The sequence below is a fragment of the Mastomys coucha genome, unplaced genomic scaffold, assembly GCF_008632895.1.
Source record: "Mastomys coucha isolate ucsf_1 unplaced genomic scaffold, UCSF_Mcou_1 pScaffold4, whole genome shotgun sequence".
Lineage (NCBI taxonomy): Eukaryota > Metazoa > Chordata > Mammalia > Rodentia > Muridae > Mastomys > Mastomys coucha.
The window spans coordinates 13,980,080-13,995,039 of record NW_022196910.1 but is presented as its reverse complement, the minus strand read 5'-3'; the positions used below and the strand labels follow the sequence as shown (position 1 = coordinate 13,995,039).

At 46.5% G+C, this 14,960-nt stretch overlaps 2 protein-coding genes across 8 annotated transcripts in view; both read left to right on the top strand.

Moving 5' to 3' along the window:
- Positions 1 to 14,960, top strand: part of Txnrd1 (thioredoxin reductase 1) — an 82,767-nt gene that overhangs the window by 37,403 nt on the left and 30,404 nt on the right. Inside the window, exons 1-2 of one of the 7 annotated variants that reach the window (XM_031348941.1) lie at positions 5,042 to 5,248; positions 6,510 to 6,616. The exons of 3 other annotated variants lie outside the window; for them this stretch is intronic. The gene's annotated coding sequence lies outside the window, so the exon portion shown is untranslated. Of the gene's footprint in view, positions 1 to 5,041; positions 5,249 to 6,509; positions 6,617 to 14,960 lie in introns of those variants that run through there. 3 more of the 7 variants (XM_031348942.1, XM_031348946.1, XM_031348947.1) reach the window with 3 other exon arrangements.
- On the top strand, positions 13,345 to 14,699 carry Eid3 (EP300 interacting inhibitor of differentiation 3). Its single transcript, XM_031348948.1, has one exon. The coding sequence runs from the start codon at positions 13,458 to 13,460 to the stop codon at positions 14,598 to 14,600; it is 1,143 nt and encodes a 380-aa protein (XP_031204808.1). The 5' UTR covers positions 13,345 to 13,457; the 3' UTR covers positions 14,601 to 14,699.

The following is a 14,960-nucleotide window of genomic DNA, read 5'->3' as shown; positions in this document are numbered from 1 at the left end:
AGACAGGGTTTCTCTGTGTAGCCCTGGCTGTCCTGGAACTCACTCTGTAGACCAGGCTGGCCTCCAATCCCAAGTGCTGGGATCAAAGGCGTGCGCCACCACACCAGGCCCACAATTACTTCCTTTGGTAAACTCTTTTAACTGTCTACAGTCCTCGTTTCTAGTTTCTTATGGGACTTCATTGAGCATGTGAGGAAATGGGCCAAGCACTTTCTTGCCTTTGATCCACAGGTGGAATCTAGTCTGTCTCTGTTTCACCTCCCTTTATACAGAGACATCTGGTTCCTTCCTAAGACCTTAGTTCCTTTCTGCATATTGCTTGCTCTGCCTGGGACAGTTTGCTCATGAGGTAGCTCAGTATTATGGCCCTGGGGTAGTCTCAGCTCTGTTCTTGTATCTAGGGGCCAACAAACTTACCTCCTTTCTATCGGTAAAATGGGAAAAACAAGACTATTCCCCTTATCAGATAGTTGGAAGGACAAACTAAATTAGTCATGTACAACTTGGGTTTACACACATCAAGTCCTGACGGTTCCCATTCGCAGATCCCACCTTTGTTATTTCTCAGGCTTTGGGTTCAGGGCAGTATCCGCTTCCCTTCCGTGTATTCAGAGGAGCTTGTGAACCGCCACATTTGGGTATTCACCACACTTCCCAGGCAGATTACAGACAGAATTCTAGTCAGACGACCAGTATGTTCTTACTGTTGTCTCAGCTTCCTCTTGAGATAGACCACATTTGTAAAAGTGAAATTCACCTCCCTGGAACTATAGGAGACCCCCTGACATTTGTCATGTTAAAAACATTTTCCACAGGGTGGTGGTGGCGCACGCCTTTGATCCCAGCACTGGGGAGGCAGAGGCAGGTGGATTTCTGAGTTCGAGGCCAGCCTGGTCTACAGAGTGAGTTCCAGGACAGCCAAGGCTACACAGAGAAACCCTGTCTCAAAAACAAACAAACAAACAAAAAAACCCAAACACATTTCCCCCTATATGGAAAAGATACATGGTATATAAATTAACTACTGATAGTGATATCCTCAATCTACAAGTTTAACCTCTGGACAAATATTTACTGAGTGATTACTGTATGTGGACACTTTATTAGGTATTGGACATACGGTGGTTAAAATAGTAATTGCAGCCCCTGATCACTTGTGGCTGTTTACCTTTACATCCATTGGATTTAAGTAAAGTAAACATATCCATACTCTTGCAAACTGTCTTCTAAGAGCTCAGTAGTCACTTGTACACTGAGGTGGGACAGTGCAGATACACATCTCTGTGACCTGGAAAGTTGACTGACCCTGCTATCGTAGAGTCAGACATTGATCTAATAATCATAGATAAAATACAATCGCAACTGTGCGATCCCCAGGTGGAGTGACTGCTGGGTACTGTGGCACATTTCATAGGACTTGGCTTCTTTGATTGCGTCCTCAGGGAAGACAGGTTGGAACTGGATTTGTGGAGCACTTGGAAGTCAGCAAAGCCAGGAAGCATGGTAATTAAAGGGATGGAGGGTGGCCTCATGACTGGGGTGAAGGGGAGGTTTGGGTTAGATGAGGAGGTGGGAGGACCACCTTCATCTCCCTAAATAAACTAACTCTCAGGGTGACCTCATCGAGTACCAGAGTGTGAGAATTAACTTTCTGTGTCAACTTGACCCAGCTCTGGTCACCCACTCATTTAGTTAAACACTAGATGTTGCTGCGAAGGTACCTTAGAAGTGTAATTAACATTGAAATCAGTAGACCCAGAGTTCAGATTACCTCCCATAACTTGCTCGTGCTCATGGGCTTTATCCAGCTATGTCAAGGTTCCCAGAGAAAAGCCAGAGGCCCACTGAATGAGAAGTAGAGTGCCACTTGAATCTCCAGCCCAGAGGCTGGAGATCTGTTGATCTTCTAAATCATCGAGCCAGTTCTTTTAGTGTGAGACAGGGTCTCTTGTAGTCTTGGCTGGCCTCAAACTCCCAGGCTAAGGATAACTTTGAACTCCTGATCTTTGGCCTCCCTTCTCCAGCATTAGTACAGGGAGTATTAGTACTTAACTGTTAACTGAGACCCTTCTAACCTCACAGCCCCTTCACACTCCACCCACCACTGGGTTTTCTTTTCCCTAGAAAATCCCAATATATGCACTATTTTTATCCTTTTGTTTGTTTATTTTTGAGACTCTTGGCTGCCTTCAGCCTCACTTTATGAACCAGGCTACCCTCGAACTCATAGAGATCTGTTTCCAGCTCCTGCGTGCTGGGACCAAAAGCATGTGCCACCAGGCCCAGCTAGTGCATATAATGTATGGTATCATTTATATTGGCCTCCCCTAATTTCTCCCTAATTTTTACTTTTAGCTCTGACCTCCAGATCTATATATCCAGTTGCCTGTTGGAAATCTCCATTTAGAGAGAGAGAGAAAAAAATAGGACTCTCAAGTCAGACTATGGATTTGTACCAGCTTGATGCTGGTTTCTTGTGTCCCCTGGCACGTGCTTTCTCTTCCCTTTAGCCTCTCCCACAGGCACATCCTTAGATATTTCCTGCCTTCCCACTCCCTTTAATGTTCTTCCGGAGTGTAGAGAGCTCTTCCAATACCCACCTTACTGCCATTGCCTTGTGAAAGGATGCTGTGACAGCTCCTCTAGAGTGAGAGGCACACAAGTGTGTTTACATGACTGAAATGATCAGGTACAGATCAAGAAATTGATGGTGACTGAGGGTGTCTTTCTGGATGAAGGTGTTGAATGGAGAAGGCAAGTGCTGGTGACCACGAACCTTGCTTTTCCTCTACTGGAAGCCATAGTAAAGACTTCAGTAGTTTGCTGACCATGGGGGAATGCTGGGAAGTCCTGTCTGGCCGATTCTAGTTTCTTAAGGTAGAAACTAGGTCATGAGCAGAGGGAGGGCAAGATGCAGCAGTGATGTTAGAAACTCGAGAAAAGTGGAAGGGAAAAAAATGGAAGAGTCATTGTGGCAGCTGGGGAAATGCGACAGGGAGAAAGGATTGCTGGACAGGGCTGAGGACAGACTTGAGGTTTGTGGCCCTGACCTTCTCTCTCTCCATGTGTTTCTCCAAAGATGGTTTGCTAAGTAGGGTGCAGACTCTGTGGACAGCTAACACTAACAGGAGTGGTTCTTAGCCGGGGGTGGAGGTGGGGAACAGGAGCAGCTCACACCTTTATTAATCCCAGAACTTGGGAGGCAAGGGGCAAGGGGACCTCTGAGTTTGAGACCAGCCTGGTCTACAGAGCAAGTTCTAGGACAGCCAGGGCTACACAGAGAAACCCTGTTTTGACAAAACAACAAACAAACCTCTTCAAACAAGGATGGGTCTTGCCTTGTCTGGATCATTAAGAAACCTGGCCTTGATCTCAAGGGGCCCTAGAGATGAAGGTCTGAGTAGTGGTTATTGTACCTGAGTAAGCTCTCTGTAGGTGGGTGTTTTATAGTGCTGCTGATGCAGTAGGACCCCATCATCTGTCTTAGCTGATTTTCCATCGTTTTCGGAGCTACAATACCACATTCTGGGGAGACAAAAAATCAAACAAGCACAGTCAAAGTGATTTAAGGTGTTTGATTAGACAGCGAGCAGTTCTTGAGCTATGGGGAAAGGTGAGGAGGACCCCTTTCCCTTAACCAGTAACTAAATGGGACCAGAATAGAGCTCTCTGCATCTTCTCACAATGGGGAGAGCTCTTTTAGCCACGTGTGTTATATAGTCTGCTTATCTTAAGAGCATTGAGGAGCCGGGCAGTGGTGGTGGACACCTTTAATTCCAGCACTTGGGAGGCAGAGGCAGGTGGATTTCTGAGTTCCAAGCCAGCCTGGTCTACAGAGTGAGTTCCAAGACAGCAAGGGCTATAATGAGAAACTCTTGTCTCGAAAAAACAACTAACCAAACAAAAGTTGCACTGTTTTTTTTTTTTTTTTTTTTTTTTTTTTTTTTTAAGAAGGAGGTGTTCATGACCTTCCTTTACGGACTGTCCCTATACTGAGTACCTGAGATAAGGCAAACAGAGCTTGACTCAGGAGCCAGAGGTAATCAAATTTTCCATCCCTTGGTCCTTAACTACTTTTGCCCTGAACACTTTGGAGCTAGGCACTTTGCATCCAGTCCTGACACTTGAAAATCAGGGGCTGCTCTGGTTCAAGCACTGCTTGTACATACACAATAAGTGAGCATCGGGCAGTGTGGGTGAAACCTCTGGTCATCCTGGCAGTGTGTGTAAGTTTATGCATGTTTCTTACTTTCACCTTGGAAGAGCCTAGAAGGAATGTGGTGAGGCCAACCAGTTCTCAGGAGGCGTGGCTTCAGGCTGTTAGGAGCCAGCAATCCTCTCACCTAGTTTTTTTTTTTCTTTCACCCAGCCAGTGGGTCTGACCATTCATTCATTCATCCATCCATCCATCCATTACTCAAGCATTCTTAGTAGCCTTGGGCCAGGGAGGCATGAGAGGACAAGGCCTTCTTTGGTCGATGCTGCTCGTGGTGTGCCAAGTGCTAAATATACTGTTTTCCTTAAGGTGAACCCCCAAGCCCGATTGGGACGAGGAGGAAGTATTGTAAGGGGAAATTAGTCATTTCTTTTCAGGGTTACTCAGGATGAAGCAGGCATGGTTTTAAAACACCAGGGAACTTCCTTAAGAGAATCACCAGACTTGACTAATCCATTACTTTAGGGCAGTGGGTCACTGACTTTTGCAGTCAATTAGATTAACTTTTGGATTTAAAAACAAAAACAGAAAACTATTTGGCAGGGTCACAGCCAGTGCCGGGGCATCAGAACGTCTGTATGGGTGCCGGGGGTCAATATTTTTAAAGTTACTCATGTGACTAACACAAGCTCATGTAGACCGCAGCGCCTTAGGGCTGAGGCGGGCTTACTCACTCCACACTCCTACCCCGTTCTGGTTCCCAACATTCTTTGAATAGCAGCCGGGGCCTTTGGGTCGGGGGGCGGTTCCGAGCAGCGTGGATGTTGTAACCGTCCAATTAGGAGCTCTCACTTTGCGGGGACCACAGGCACAGGTTGCCGAGGCTGTGCGGGGACTGGATTTTTGCTTTGTCATTCTGACACGGGCAGTTCTCCCGCCTCCTAAGAGCAGGGCGTGGCTTCCCAGAGCCACTAGGAACCAGCAGCTCTTTATCCTCAGTTTGCTTCCGTCAGGCCTCGCATCCACGCGGGAGGTGCGGGACGCCGACACCGCGGGGCGAGAAGAGCTGGTGTTTTCATCTTCCTCGCTCATGTAAGCTCTGCGTCAGCGTGGAGCTGGCCGCTGGGGACCCGGGATGCCCGGGACGGTCGCTGGGTGGCCAGGTGACCCCCATCCGGACCCATCGCTCCGGGGTGGTGATTTGCAAATGTCCGGGAGGGGATCATTTAATGTGTGACTGAGAGGGCTGGGAACAAGCTAGGATAAGCTCTTAGAAGGGTGCAGAGGACAGCCCGGGTCACAAGCTTCAGTATATGAGGACTTGAGTCTGGCCCTTGTCTGCTGGTGCCTGGCAAGCCACCAGAGAAAATGGGTATCCTTTGTAGAACAGTGATCTTGAGTTATAGATGACACTGTGACGAATATGTATGTAGATCCGTGATTACATTAAGAAGCTTCATGCCTTTACAAATGTTTTCACATCCTAAGCTCCATGAAACTCCTTGGAATTGTCAATCGCATATATTTTCAAGTGGCTTGCCCTTCTTGACCCAGGCAGTTAAACGGGGCAGCTGGGACTGTAACACAGCCCTTTCCTAACTGAAGGAGGCGGTGCAGGCTAGTGGCTAAGAGCAGACTACCCGGCCTGCGTTGAGCCACGCCTCCAGTGTTGCCCGGCAGCTCGAACTTGTCCAAGTTGGTTGACAATATGTAGCTCGGATTCCCCTACCTGTGAAATGGACATGGTAATACATCCAAAACTTGTGAAGACCAAATGTTTTTATATATATTATGTTATAGCACTTTGTGTGTAAATATATCTCTCACTGTTGGTACTAGTACTGAATAACTATGTTTTTAAGTGCTGATTTTATGATATATATATGTATATGTATATATGTATATATATATGTATATGTATATATATATATATACATATATATATATATGCGGCTGTGGGCTCCATTTATTTAATTGTCCCAGACTTTTCTGAGTTCACGCCTTTGTGAAATAGGACCATCCTCCCCTGATGTCATCCAGAGCGTGGATGGAGAGCGTCTTTGTGGGCCTTCGTTTGGCCCGCGGTTTCAGATTCCAGGAAGCCCTGGGTGTTGCATTCTCCCGGTGCAGCGAGCGATCCAAAGCCAGACCACGCGGTGTTAGCGTTAGGTGGCCGTGAGGCTGGTGTCTTTAGCCGCCCTGCAGAACTTTTCTGAGTTCTGTCGGTCCTAGAGTCTTGCTGGCCCGGCTGCTTGCGGGTCGGAGTCCACTGGAAGTGACCGAGGGCGCGTGGTGTCCCGGAAGCCCCGCCTGGAGGAAGGCTCGCTCACTGCTGCTCTGCTTTGTGCCACAGAGGGCGGCGGGGCCTTGCACCGGCGCAGACGAGCGGAGAGGCCGCGGGAGGCGGCGAGCCGGCGGAAGGCGCGACTAGCAGAGGGCGGCCATGGTCCAGCCCTGAAGGTAGGAGCCGCGCTCGGCGATCGTCTCGATCCCCAGCGCCAGGCCACTGCAGGCTGGCGACCCACGTGCTCAGATCCCTGAACCGGGAGGAGCCAAGCCATTTCTTCTTTTAAGACGACCGACCATTCAAAGTGCCCTTTGCTCGGATTTTCCCTTTTACAGTCTTCAACGTTGGGGTGAATAGCATGGGGAAGTCTTGAGAAAAAAGGTATCAGGAAATGCTTACCCCTTCCTCATCAGGCTGCCCCGTCACCTTCCTCTTAATTCTCCGAGGAATGGGGTACTAAGAAACACAGGCTCCGGGAAGCAACCTGGAATCTCCTGGGTTGAATTTGTTTCCCGTCATGCATTTCTTTATGTAGCTCAGAGTTGAGTGGGTATAAAGGAATCTAGATCTGCCCTTCCGTGGCAAGTATACTGGACATCTTCTTGATCCGTCCACTTGGGTGGAGGGGTGACAGCCTGCAGAATTGCAAAAATGTGTGAGACACCAGGCCGTGTGTTGAAGTAAGAGGACATTATGGAGTATGTTCTTAACTTCCTCTGTGTGGTTCCTGGGGATCAAACCCCGGTCTCCACACTTGGCAGGAAGCGCCTTTCTTCAGTGAGCCATCTTGCCAGCCCCTCTGTGATTTTTCAAAAGTAAGATATACTGGAACATTTGCTTTCTTAGTAAACCTGAGGCTTGCTAGGTGTAAAAACACTTAGATGTATGTGTCACTAAGAAGGACATTAACAATTACTTTGTGTTTTTATTTAGTCTTCTACAAGAAACATTTTTGAAGAATGAATATAGGGAGTGGAACTAGACTTCAAAGGCAAATAGCAAATGGATGGAAACTAATTAAGGGAGATAAAAGGTTTTACCTTTAGTTAAAGTACTTGCGCCACTTAGACCTTCAGTTTGCAAGTTAAATAACATAGACCTGGCAATGGTCTTCTTGGGGGAGGGGGTGGATTCACTCCTCTCATGTTTAAATGTTTATGAAATTATGAAGTTACATTCGTTTCTACATAATCTTATCCACACTCATGATTTTTAATATCAGTGGGGTGGGAGTAAAAAAATGCCTTTATAAGCTTTGGGATGAAGTTTATTGTCATGTTCCTCTGACCTTTTCAATTTCATATGACCAGTTAGTCTCGGAGCTGTGAGTGAAGTTTGTAACCTGCACTTCCCATTCCCTACATACATAGAGCTAAAGTATGTAGAGCTAACCAGCTGTTCTGTTTCCTACTTTCTCCTGGTTTTAATGAGTGCTAAAAAAAAAAAAAAAAGGAAGGAGACAGGTAAGGTGAGTGACTGGCTTGAGAATCTTGAGCCACTTGCTAGCCACAGTGAGTATATTATAGATGAGAGAGGGAGATCTTTAGAAGGACTCATTAGGCATGGGTGACTTCTTAACAGGGGCATTGGAATAAATGTTTCCTAGCCCTCCTTTTTTTTCCCCTCCCCTTTTTTGGTGCAAGTGTCAGGATTGAACAGGGCTGTAAACATTTCTAGGTAAGTGCTCTACCACAGAGATATATCCCTAGGGCAGCATTTAGTCTGTAATGCTGGGAATGGAACCCAGGGCCTCACACAGGTGTCCTACCACTATGGTCCTAGCCCCTTTTCTTGTTCTTTCTTTCTATCTTTCTTTTCTCTTTTCTTTATTTGGAGACAGTCTCCTTATGAGGACCAGTCTGGCTTTGAACTTACTATGTAGCCTATGCTGGCTGTGAAATTACTGATCATCTCCTGCTTCTGTCTTTTTGAGTGTTAGGATTACGGGTGGGTGCCACTAGGCCTGGTGGCATTTTATTTTATCTTTAAGGCAAGGATACAAGGATCAGAATTTATAGGATTCCAGAGGTTTTAAAAAATGTTTTATTGCATTTATCTGTGTGCATGTGCTTGCGTGTGCTTGTGCCATGGTGTGTATGTGAAGGCCAAGGGACAACTCTCTTTCTCTCCTACAATGTGGGTCTTGGGGATTGAACTCAGATTGGTAGGGTTGGCAGCTGGTGCCTTTCCACACTGAGCCCCCTCCATGGCCCTGATTCCATAGTTTTGGAATTACCTGTGTAAATCCGTCTCTTGGTGGCACTGAGAAGAGCGGGCACCATGAGCAGAAAGGTACCCATTGGAATACTACCATATGGTGGACGAATCTTGGGTGGTAAGATTAACATTTGGCTCCATGAGACTCAGTTCCTCTAAGGCAATGACAGAAGAGGTCACTGGCAGGCAGTGAAGCATTGTGAGACTCACATCCAAGCAGATGGAGACCAGTTGTGGTCAGTCCCCGGGTAGGTAATCTCAAGCCCACCCTGTAAGGTTTGCCACAGCCTCTTCCAGATAGCCATCAGAGAAGGATGCTCGTGTCTTCTTGCCTACATCATGTCAAGCTTCTCACGCCTCCCACCCTGCACTCTCCCTCCCTAACCTGCCCAGGGCCACCTTCCTCATGGCTGCTTCTTGCTGCCTGGTCTGCTTCCAGAATAAAGGGCTCACTTTTCAGTTCTTGGGTCAGAGCCAGCCTGGTTTTCTTTTCATCATCTCTACTCCCAAGCTGGTGTAAGCTCCTGGGAATAGATGGACCTACAGTTCCTTAGGTTTCCCCTCTCTGCTGGGTTCCTTCAGTTCCTCTCCAGACCCACCTTCCCAGGTGAGCACCTCTTTAGAGAAATGCATCATTTGGCCAAACTACTTGTGTGCTCGCACAGCAACTCTACAAATCCTTCTTTCTGGAAAAGGAGGAATCCTGTCAAAGATAATTTTCTGGCTTGCTTATGAAGGTGGAAAGGTAGGTGGAAAGGTAGGCTTACTTTATGTGCCTGTGTTCGCAAGGGTATGTTAGTAACCGAAGCTAACTGGAAACGCCTAGTACTGACAGTAACAGCTGTTTATGTGCTGGATTCTAAGTTCTCACAACTGCTTGGTGAAGGATATGGTGTCATCCAATATTGGACCTCCATAGTTCCTGGAGTGCACAGCTGGCTACCAGGCAGAGGCAGGACTGGTGTGCCACACCTACTGCCTGCAGAGCTCACTGTGTCTGCTCTGCTCGTACCTCTGACTTTGTGTTACTACTGAGACACATGCCTGCTCCTGGTCTGATTCTTGTGCTTGTGAGTCAGGATGGATCCCATGCAAATCCCAGTATTCCTAGCATACTTCTGGCATGGAGTAGATAGCCATTCATTTGAAGCTTACTGGATGAGACTTCATTCCACTGTGCCTACTACATCAGAAGGATGAAAATGCTTATCCTTATCTTTCATTTGTCCTTTAGCTCTTCACATGCATTCCATAAATGAGCACTTCATTCATATCCTCATTCCGTAGATATTCATTAAGTGGCTGGAACATAAAGATTCACTTAAGGGAGGTAACTTTGAAGGTTCTGGTTTCATTGAAGGTGGGTTTTCAGACATGAAACTCTGACCTGTTCAGAACTGGTTCTGAGTAGCATATTGGGAAACAACTTAGAATTTTACATCTGATAGTCACAGTGCCTTTAGCTTGGCGTGCAATGCAGGTGAGCCTTTGTCAGTCAAAAAGAAAAAAGGTCACTTTAGTTAGTTTATCAGGCAACTGTGCTGTCAGCACTAGGCTAGGCGTTACCCTGTTATCTCTAACACAGATCTGTATGATAATATATACACTTAAAAATACTTTTGTTAGGACTTAGGGGAAGCTCAATGGTATAGAGGGATTGCCTGGCTTGCCATGGCCCTGGGTTTAATCCACAACACTACTAGAAAATGTATGCTGTCTTAGTTAAGGTTTCCTTGCTGTGAAGGGACAACTTGACCACGACAAAGTCTTAGAAAGGAAAACATTTAATTGGAACTGGCTTGCAGTTTCAGAGGTTCAGTCCATTATCATCATGGCGGGAAGAATGGCATTGTCCAGGCAGACGTGGTGTGGGAGGAGCCCCGAGTTCTACATCTTGATCTGCAGGCAGCAGGAGACTGTGCCATACTGGGCATAGCTTGAGCATAGAAAACTTCGAAGCCCGTCCCCACAGTGACACATTTCCTTCAAGAAAGTCAAACCTAATAGTGCCACTCCGTATGCGCCAAGCATTCAAATACATGAGTCTATGGGGGCCATAGCCATACAAACCACCATGTATGCCAACAAGTGTTTTTTCTATAATAAAAAAAAGTCAATAATAGTTTTTAAGGTAAAGTGGAATATGTAGGAGACTGATTTTGCAAATGAGGAAACTCAAATACGCCTAGAGAGAAAGGAGATGGAAATTGCGGAAGCATTTTTTTCTTTTAAAGATGTGTGCATTTGAATGTGGATATGTGCATGTTGAGTACAAAGGCCTGACATCCTCAGCCTAAAAGTATTTTTCTTTTCCTAAAACCATGAAAAATCATTGCTTTGTATGTAAAAGTATTTTTGAGGTGCTTTGAAATGTAGTAAGTACATACTCAATAGTTAAAACCACTCATTATATAATTTTTATTCTGTATGTTATAATTTCCATCTTACAAATGAGGGACAGTGGTGGCCTGCAAGTTTAGTCGCCTGTCTTAAGTTAATACTGAGTAAGGTAGATAAAGACTGGGACACTGGCTTTTCTTCCAGTCCATTTTTTTTTTTCCTTTTTGGTTTTTTTGAGACAGGGTTTCTCTGTGTAGCCCTAGCTGTCCTGGAACTCACTCTGTAGACCAGGCTGGCCTCAAACTCAGAAATCCGCCTGCCTCTGCCTCCCAAGTGCTGGGACTAAAGGTGTGCACCACCACTGCCCGGCCCTTCCAATCCATTTTTAAGTTTTAAACTATGTGTATGTCTGTATCTGTGTTTGTGTGAATGTATCCCAAGTGTATGCAGGTGCCTGCAAAAGCCAGGTGAGGTTGGATTCCTTGAAGTAGAGTTAAAGGAAGTTGTGAGCCTCAGTCTTCTGGCAGAGTTGTAAGTGTTCTTAACCTCTGAACCATGTCTCCAGCCACTTCAGTCCATTAAAGATTAAAAATTAGTATTGTGATAAATGTATGTTTAGGCATGAGTACCATGGTCTGTATTTGAATTTTAAAAGATAATGTAGATGTAGATGTACCAAGAGTGGGGCCTGCTGCTGAGGCCTGTGTCTTTCTCTCTCCCTGGTGCTGCACGGCGCATCAGTTAAAAAGGAGGCAATGTTTGTAAATGAGATATTTTATTGTAGGAAGGAGAAAATAGGCTGGTCAAGTAGAGAGAAAGGAGAGGAAGGAGAGGAGAAAAGAAAGACAAAGGAGAGGAAGAAAGCAAGAGAAGAACAAAGAACAAGGGAGAGGAGGAAGAAGGCAAAAGAGGAAAGAGGGCAAGAGGAGGGACAAAGAACAAGAGACAGCAAGAGAGCGAGGAGGGGGCAAACTGCCCCTTACATTGTACGGGGCGTGGCATGTCTGTCTGTGGTCAGATGACTGGGGATAGGGTCCAGCTAGAATGCTGGGAGCTTGGGGGCATTGACTGCCTGATAGAGCACACATCTCCTGCGGGGGCAGCTGTGAGGGGTTGTGACTGAAACAGGAACCAAATCAGGAGTTATGGCCAAGCTCCTTCTGCCCGCCCCCCGCCCCCCCCAAGCAGAAAACTCCTCACAAAGGCTCCAGAGCTCAAAACCAATTACTTGACTGAGCTTAAGTTGCCTGAGCAGACCACTGCCCCACACTGCCCTACATGTAGACATGAGTACAATGGTCTGTGTGGAGTTCAGTGGGCAGTGTGCATGTGTGTAGGTGTGAATACCATGGTTCTTGTGTGGAGTTCAGAGGGCAGTGTATGCGTGTGTGTAGGTGTGAATACCATGGTCTATGTGTAGAGTTCAGAGGGCAGTGTGCGTGTGTGTAGGTGTGCATACCATGGTTCTTGTGTGGAGTTCAGAGGGCAGTGTGTGCGTGTGTGTAGGTGTGAATACCATGGTCTATGTGTAGAGTTCAGAGGGCAGTGTGTGTGTGTGTAGGTGTGAATACCATGGTCTATGTGTGGAGTTCAGGGGGCAGTGTGTGCGTGTATGTAGGTGTGAATACCATGGTCTATGTGTGGAGTTCAGAGGACAAGTTTGTGGAGTTGGTTCTTTCCTCACTTTGAATGGTTTGTCTTTTTTGAAGGTTTATTTTTAAAAGTATGTGCATGTGCACATGGTTGCCAGTGGAGGCTAGAAGAAAGTGTTGGAAGTGGAGTTACAGGCAGTTGGTTGTGAGCTACCCCATGGGGTGCTGAACTCTGTCACTGACTGAGTGTGCCCCTCAGGTGTGCACCTGTTGAACTTAGAAACAAAACACTCATCACATTGTTAAATTGCTGGATACTGATAACTCCAGCCACTTAACAGCTCCATGGGTCACCGGTGAACACACCGGTGTGTGTTTCCCAAAGCATATAACACAAATGGTACTAAAAATCTTCTTCATAGTTTGCTCATCTTCTAGGATTCAGGTTAACCCCCTCGGTAGTGTATAATTTAGCCTTTGACAGGCTTCCAGATGAAGAATCCTGCCTGCCCACTGTTTTTCCACCCTGGAGTGGAGCCGCTTCTAAGATCGCTTTTGTGTAACAAGGGAAAGCATCCCTCCCTCATATCCCTCCCTCCTGGTGTGGGTGAATTAGCATGTACTTCCCTCTAGGCTGATCCCTCTAGGCTTCTGCAGGAGCCTGGGCTGGAGGTGTGGTCTCAGTGAGCTGGGGGGGGGGGAGCCCCCTTCCACCCCCCCCCCCCCCCCCCCCCCCCGCGCGCGCGGGGAAGGGGCGGGGTCACTTGCGCGTGGGCAGGAGGCTCTGTTCCAACTGCTTTCAGTTGAGTCGTGTTGCTACCGTTGGTAGTAGCCCTAGGAGAGCTGTTATCTGTGCACCACCACCATGTCTGAAGAAAAATATTCTTTTACTGGAGGCAAAGAGAAAAGAGAGGAGCTGGTCAGGAGCCTGGCATGGCAGCACCTGGTGAAGCAGGGGAAGGAGGAGAAGGAGGAAGAGGAGGTGAAGAAGGAAGAAGAGGAAGAGGAAGATGAGAAAGAGGAAGAGGAGAGCCCAGAGAGTAGCTCCGATGACCTGACTCCCGAGACCCCCTGCATGCACCCAGACCTCCTGGAGCTGGCAGTGGACCGAGAGAAGTGCCGCAGAATCCGCAGGCAGTACCGGCAGCTCATCTACACTGTGCAGCAGAACCGCGAGGACATTGTGAACACGGCCAGCGACTCACTCACTGAGGCCCTGGAGGAAGCCAATGTGCTGTTTGATGGAGTGAGCAGAACCAGAGAGGCAGCCCTCGATGCGCAGTTCCTGGTTTTGGCTTCTGATCTGGGTAAAGAAAAGGCAAAGCAGTTAAACTCCGATATGAGCTTTTTTAATCATACTGTCTTCTGCGACTTGCTGCTGATGTTTGTGGGCCTCAATTGGGTGGAAGAGGAGTGTGAGGAATTGAGCAACTGCGACGATAGCATAGCTCTTTCCTTCTGGGGCACATTGCACAGGGAAGCAATGGCCTGGATGCTGCAAGCCAAAACGTTCCACTTCATTTTTGGATCATTTAAGGCAGAATGTTCTAGACAAAAGCCCCGGCTTGAACATCACAAAAGAGCTTGCAAAATGGAAGGAAATGGGGATATGCCTACAAAGTTGAAGAAGCTGGATATGCATGCTAATCAGGAGACGACAGAAAAAGAAGTTGAGAGAATCTTGGGATTGCTGCAAACCTACTTTCAAAAGTACCCCGATACTCCAGTGTCGTATTTTGAGTTTGTGATCGATCCAAACTCATTCTCTCGCACTGTGGAGAATATATTTTATGTTTCTTTTATTATTAGGGATGGTTTTGCAAGAATAAGGCTTGACCAAGACAGACTGCCGATTTTGGAGCCAACTAATGTTAACCAGGTGGATGAGGAGGGTGATTCCTGCTCTTACGGCAGGAAACAAGGAGTTATAGCTTTGAGTTTACAGGACTGGAAAAATATTGTCTCCACTTTTGAAATTTCAGAGGCTATGATCAAAAACTCATACTAAAGAGTTTTATTCATAGTGTATGACTCCATCTTGAACTAACATCGAAAAATGGAATCTAAACAGAAGCACAAATTCTAGTAAAGTATTTTCAAGAACAAATGAAATTGTCTACTGTGCAATGTATTTTACTTGATAACTTAATAAGGTTGTGCTCTTAAACGTTCACTATCATACTTATGGGAAAGTTTTGTTTTGGTTTTATTTTGAAATCATATGACACTCTCAGTCAGCTCCTGAGTTTCTTAGAAGGTATTAGCCTTCTAAGACTAAGGACTCACTGTGATACTGAATTGCTTTTTCTGACACGGCAAACTTAAGGGGAAGGCGGCTTTTCACCAAGTTGGGGCAAGAGTGAGAAAA

Bases quoted from the DNA above. Each gene is read 5' to 3' on its own strand.
- Eid3 (XM_031348948.1), top strand. From the start codon at position 13,458: ATGTCTGAAGAAAAATATTCTTTTACTGGAGGCAAAGAGAAAAGAGAG.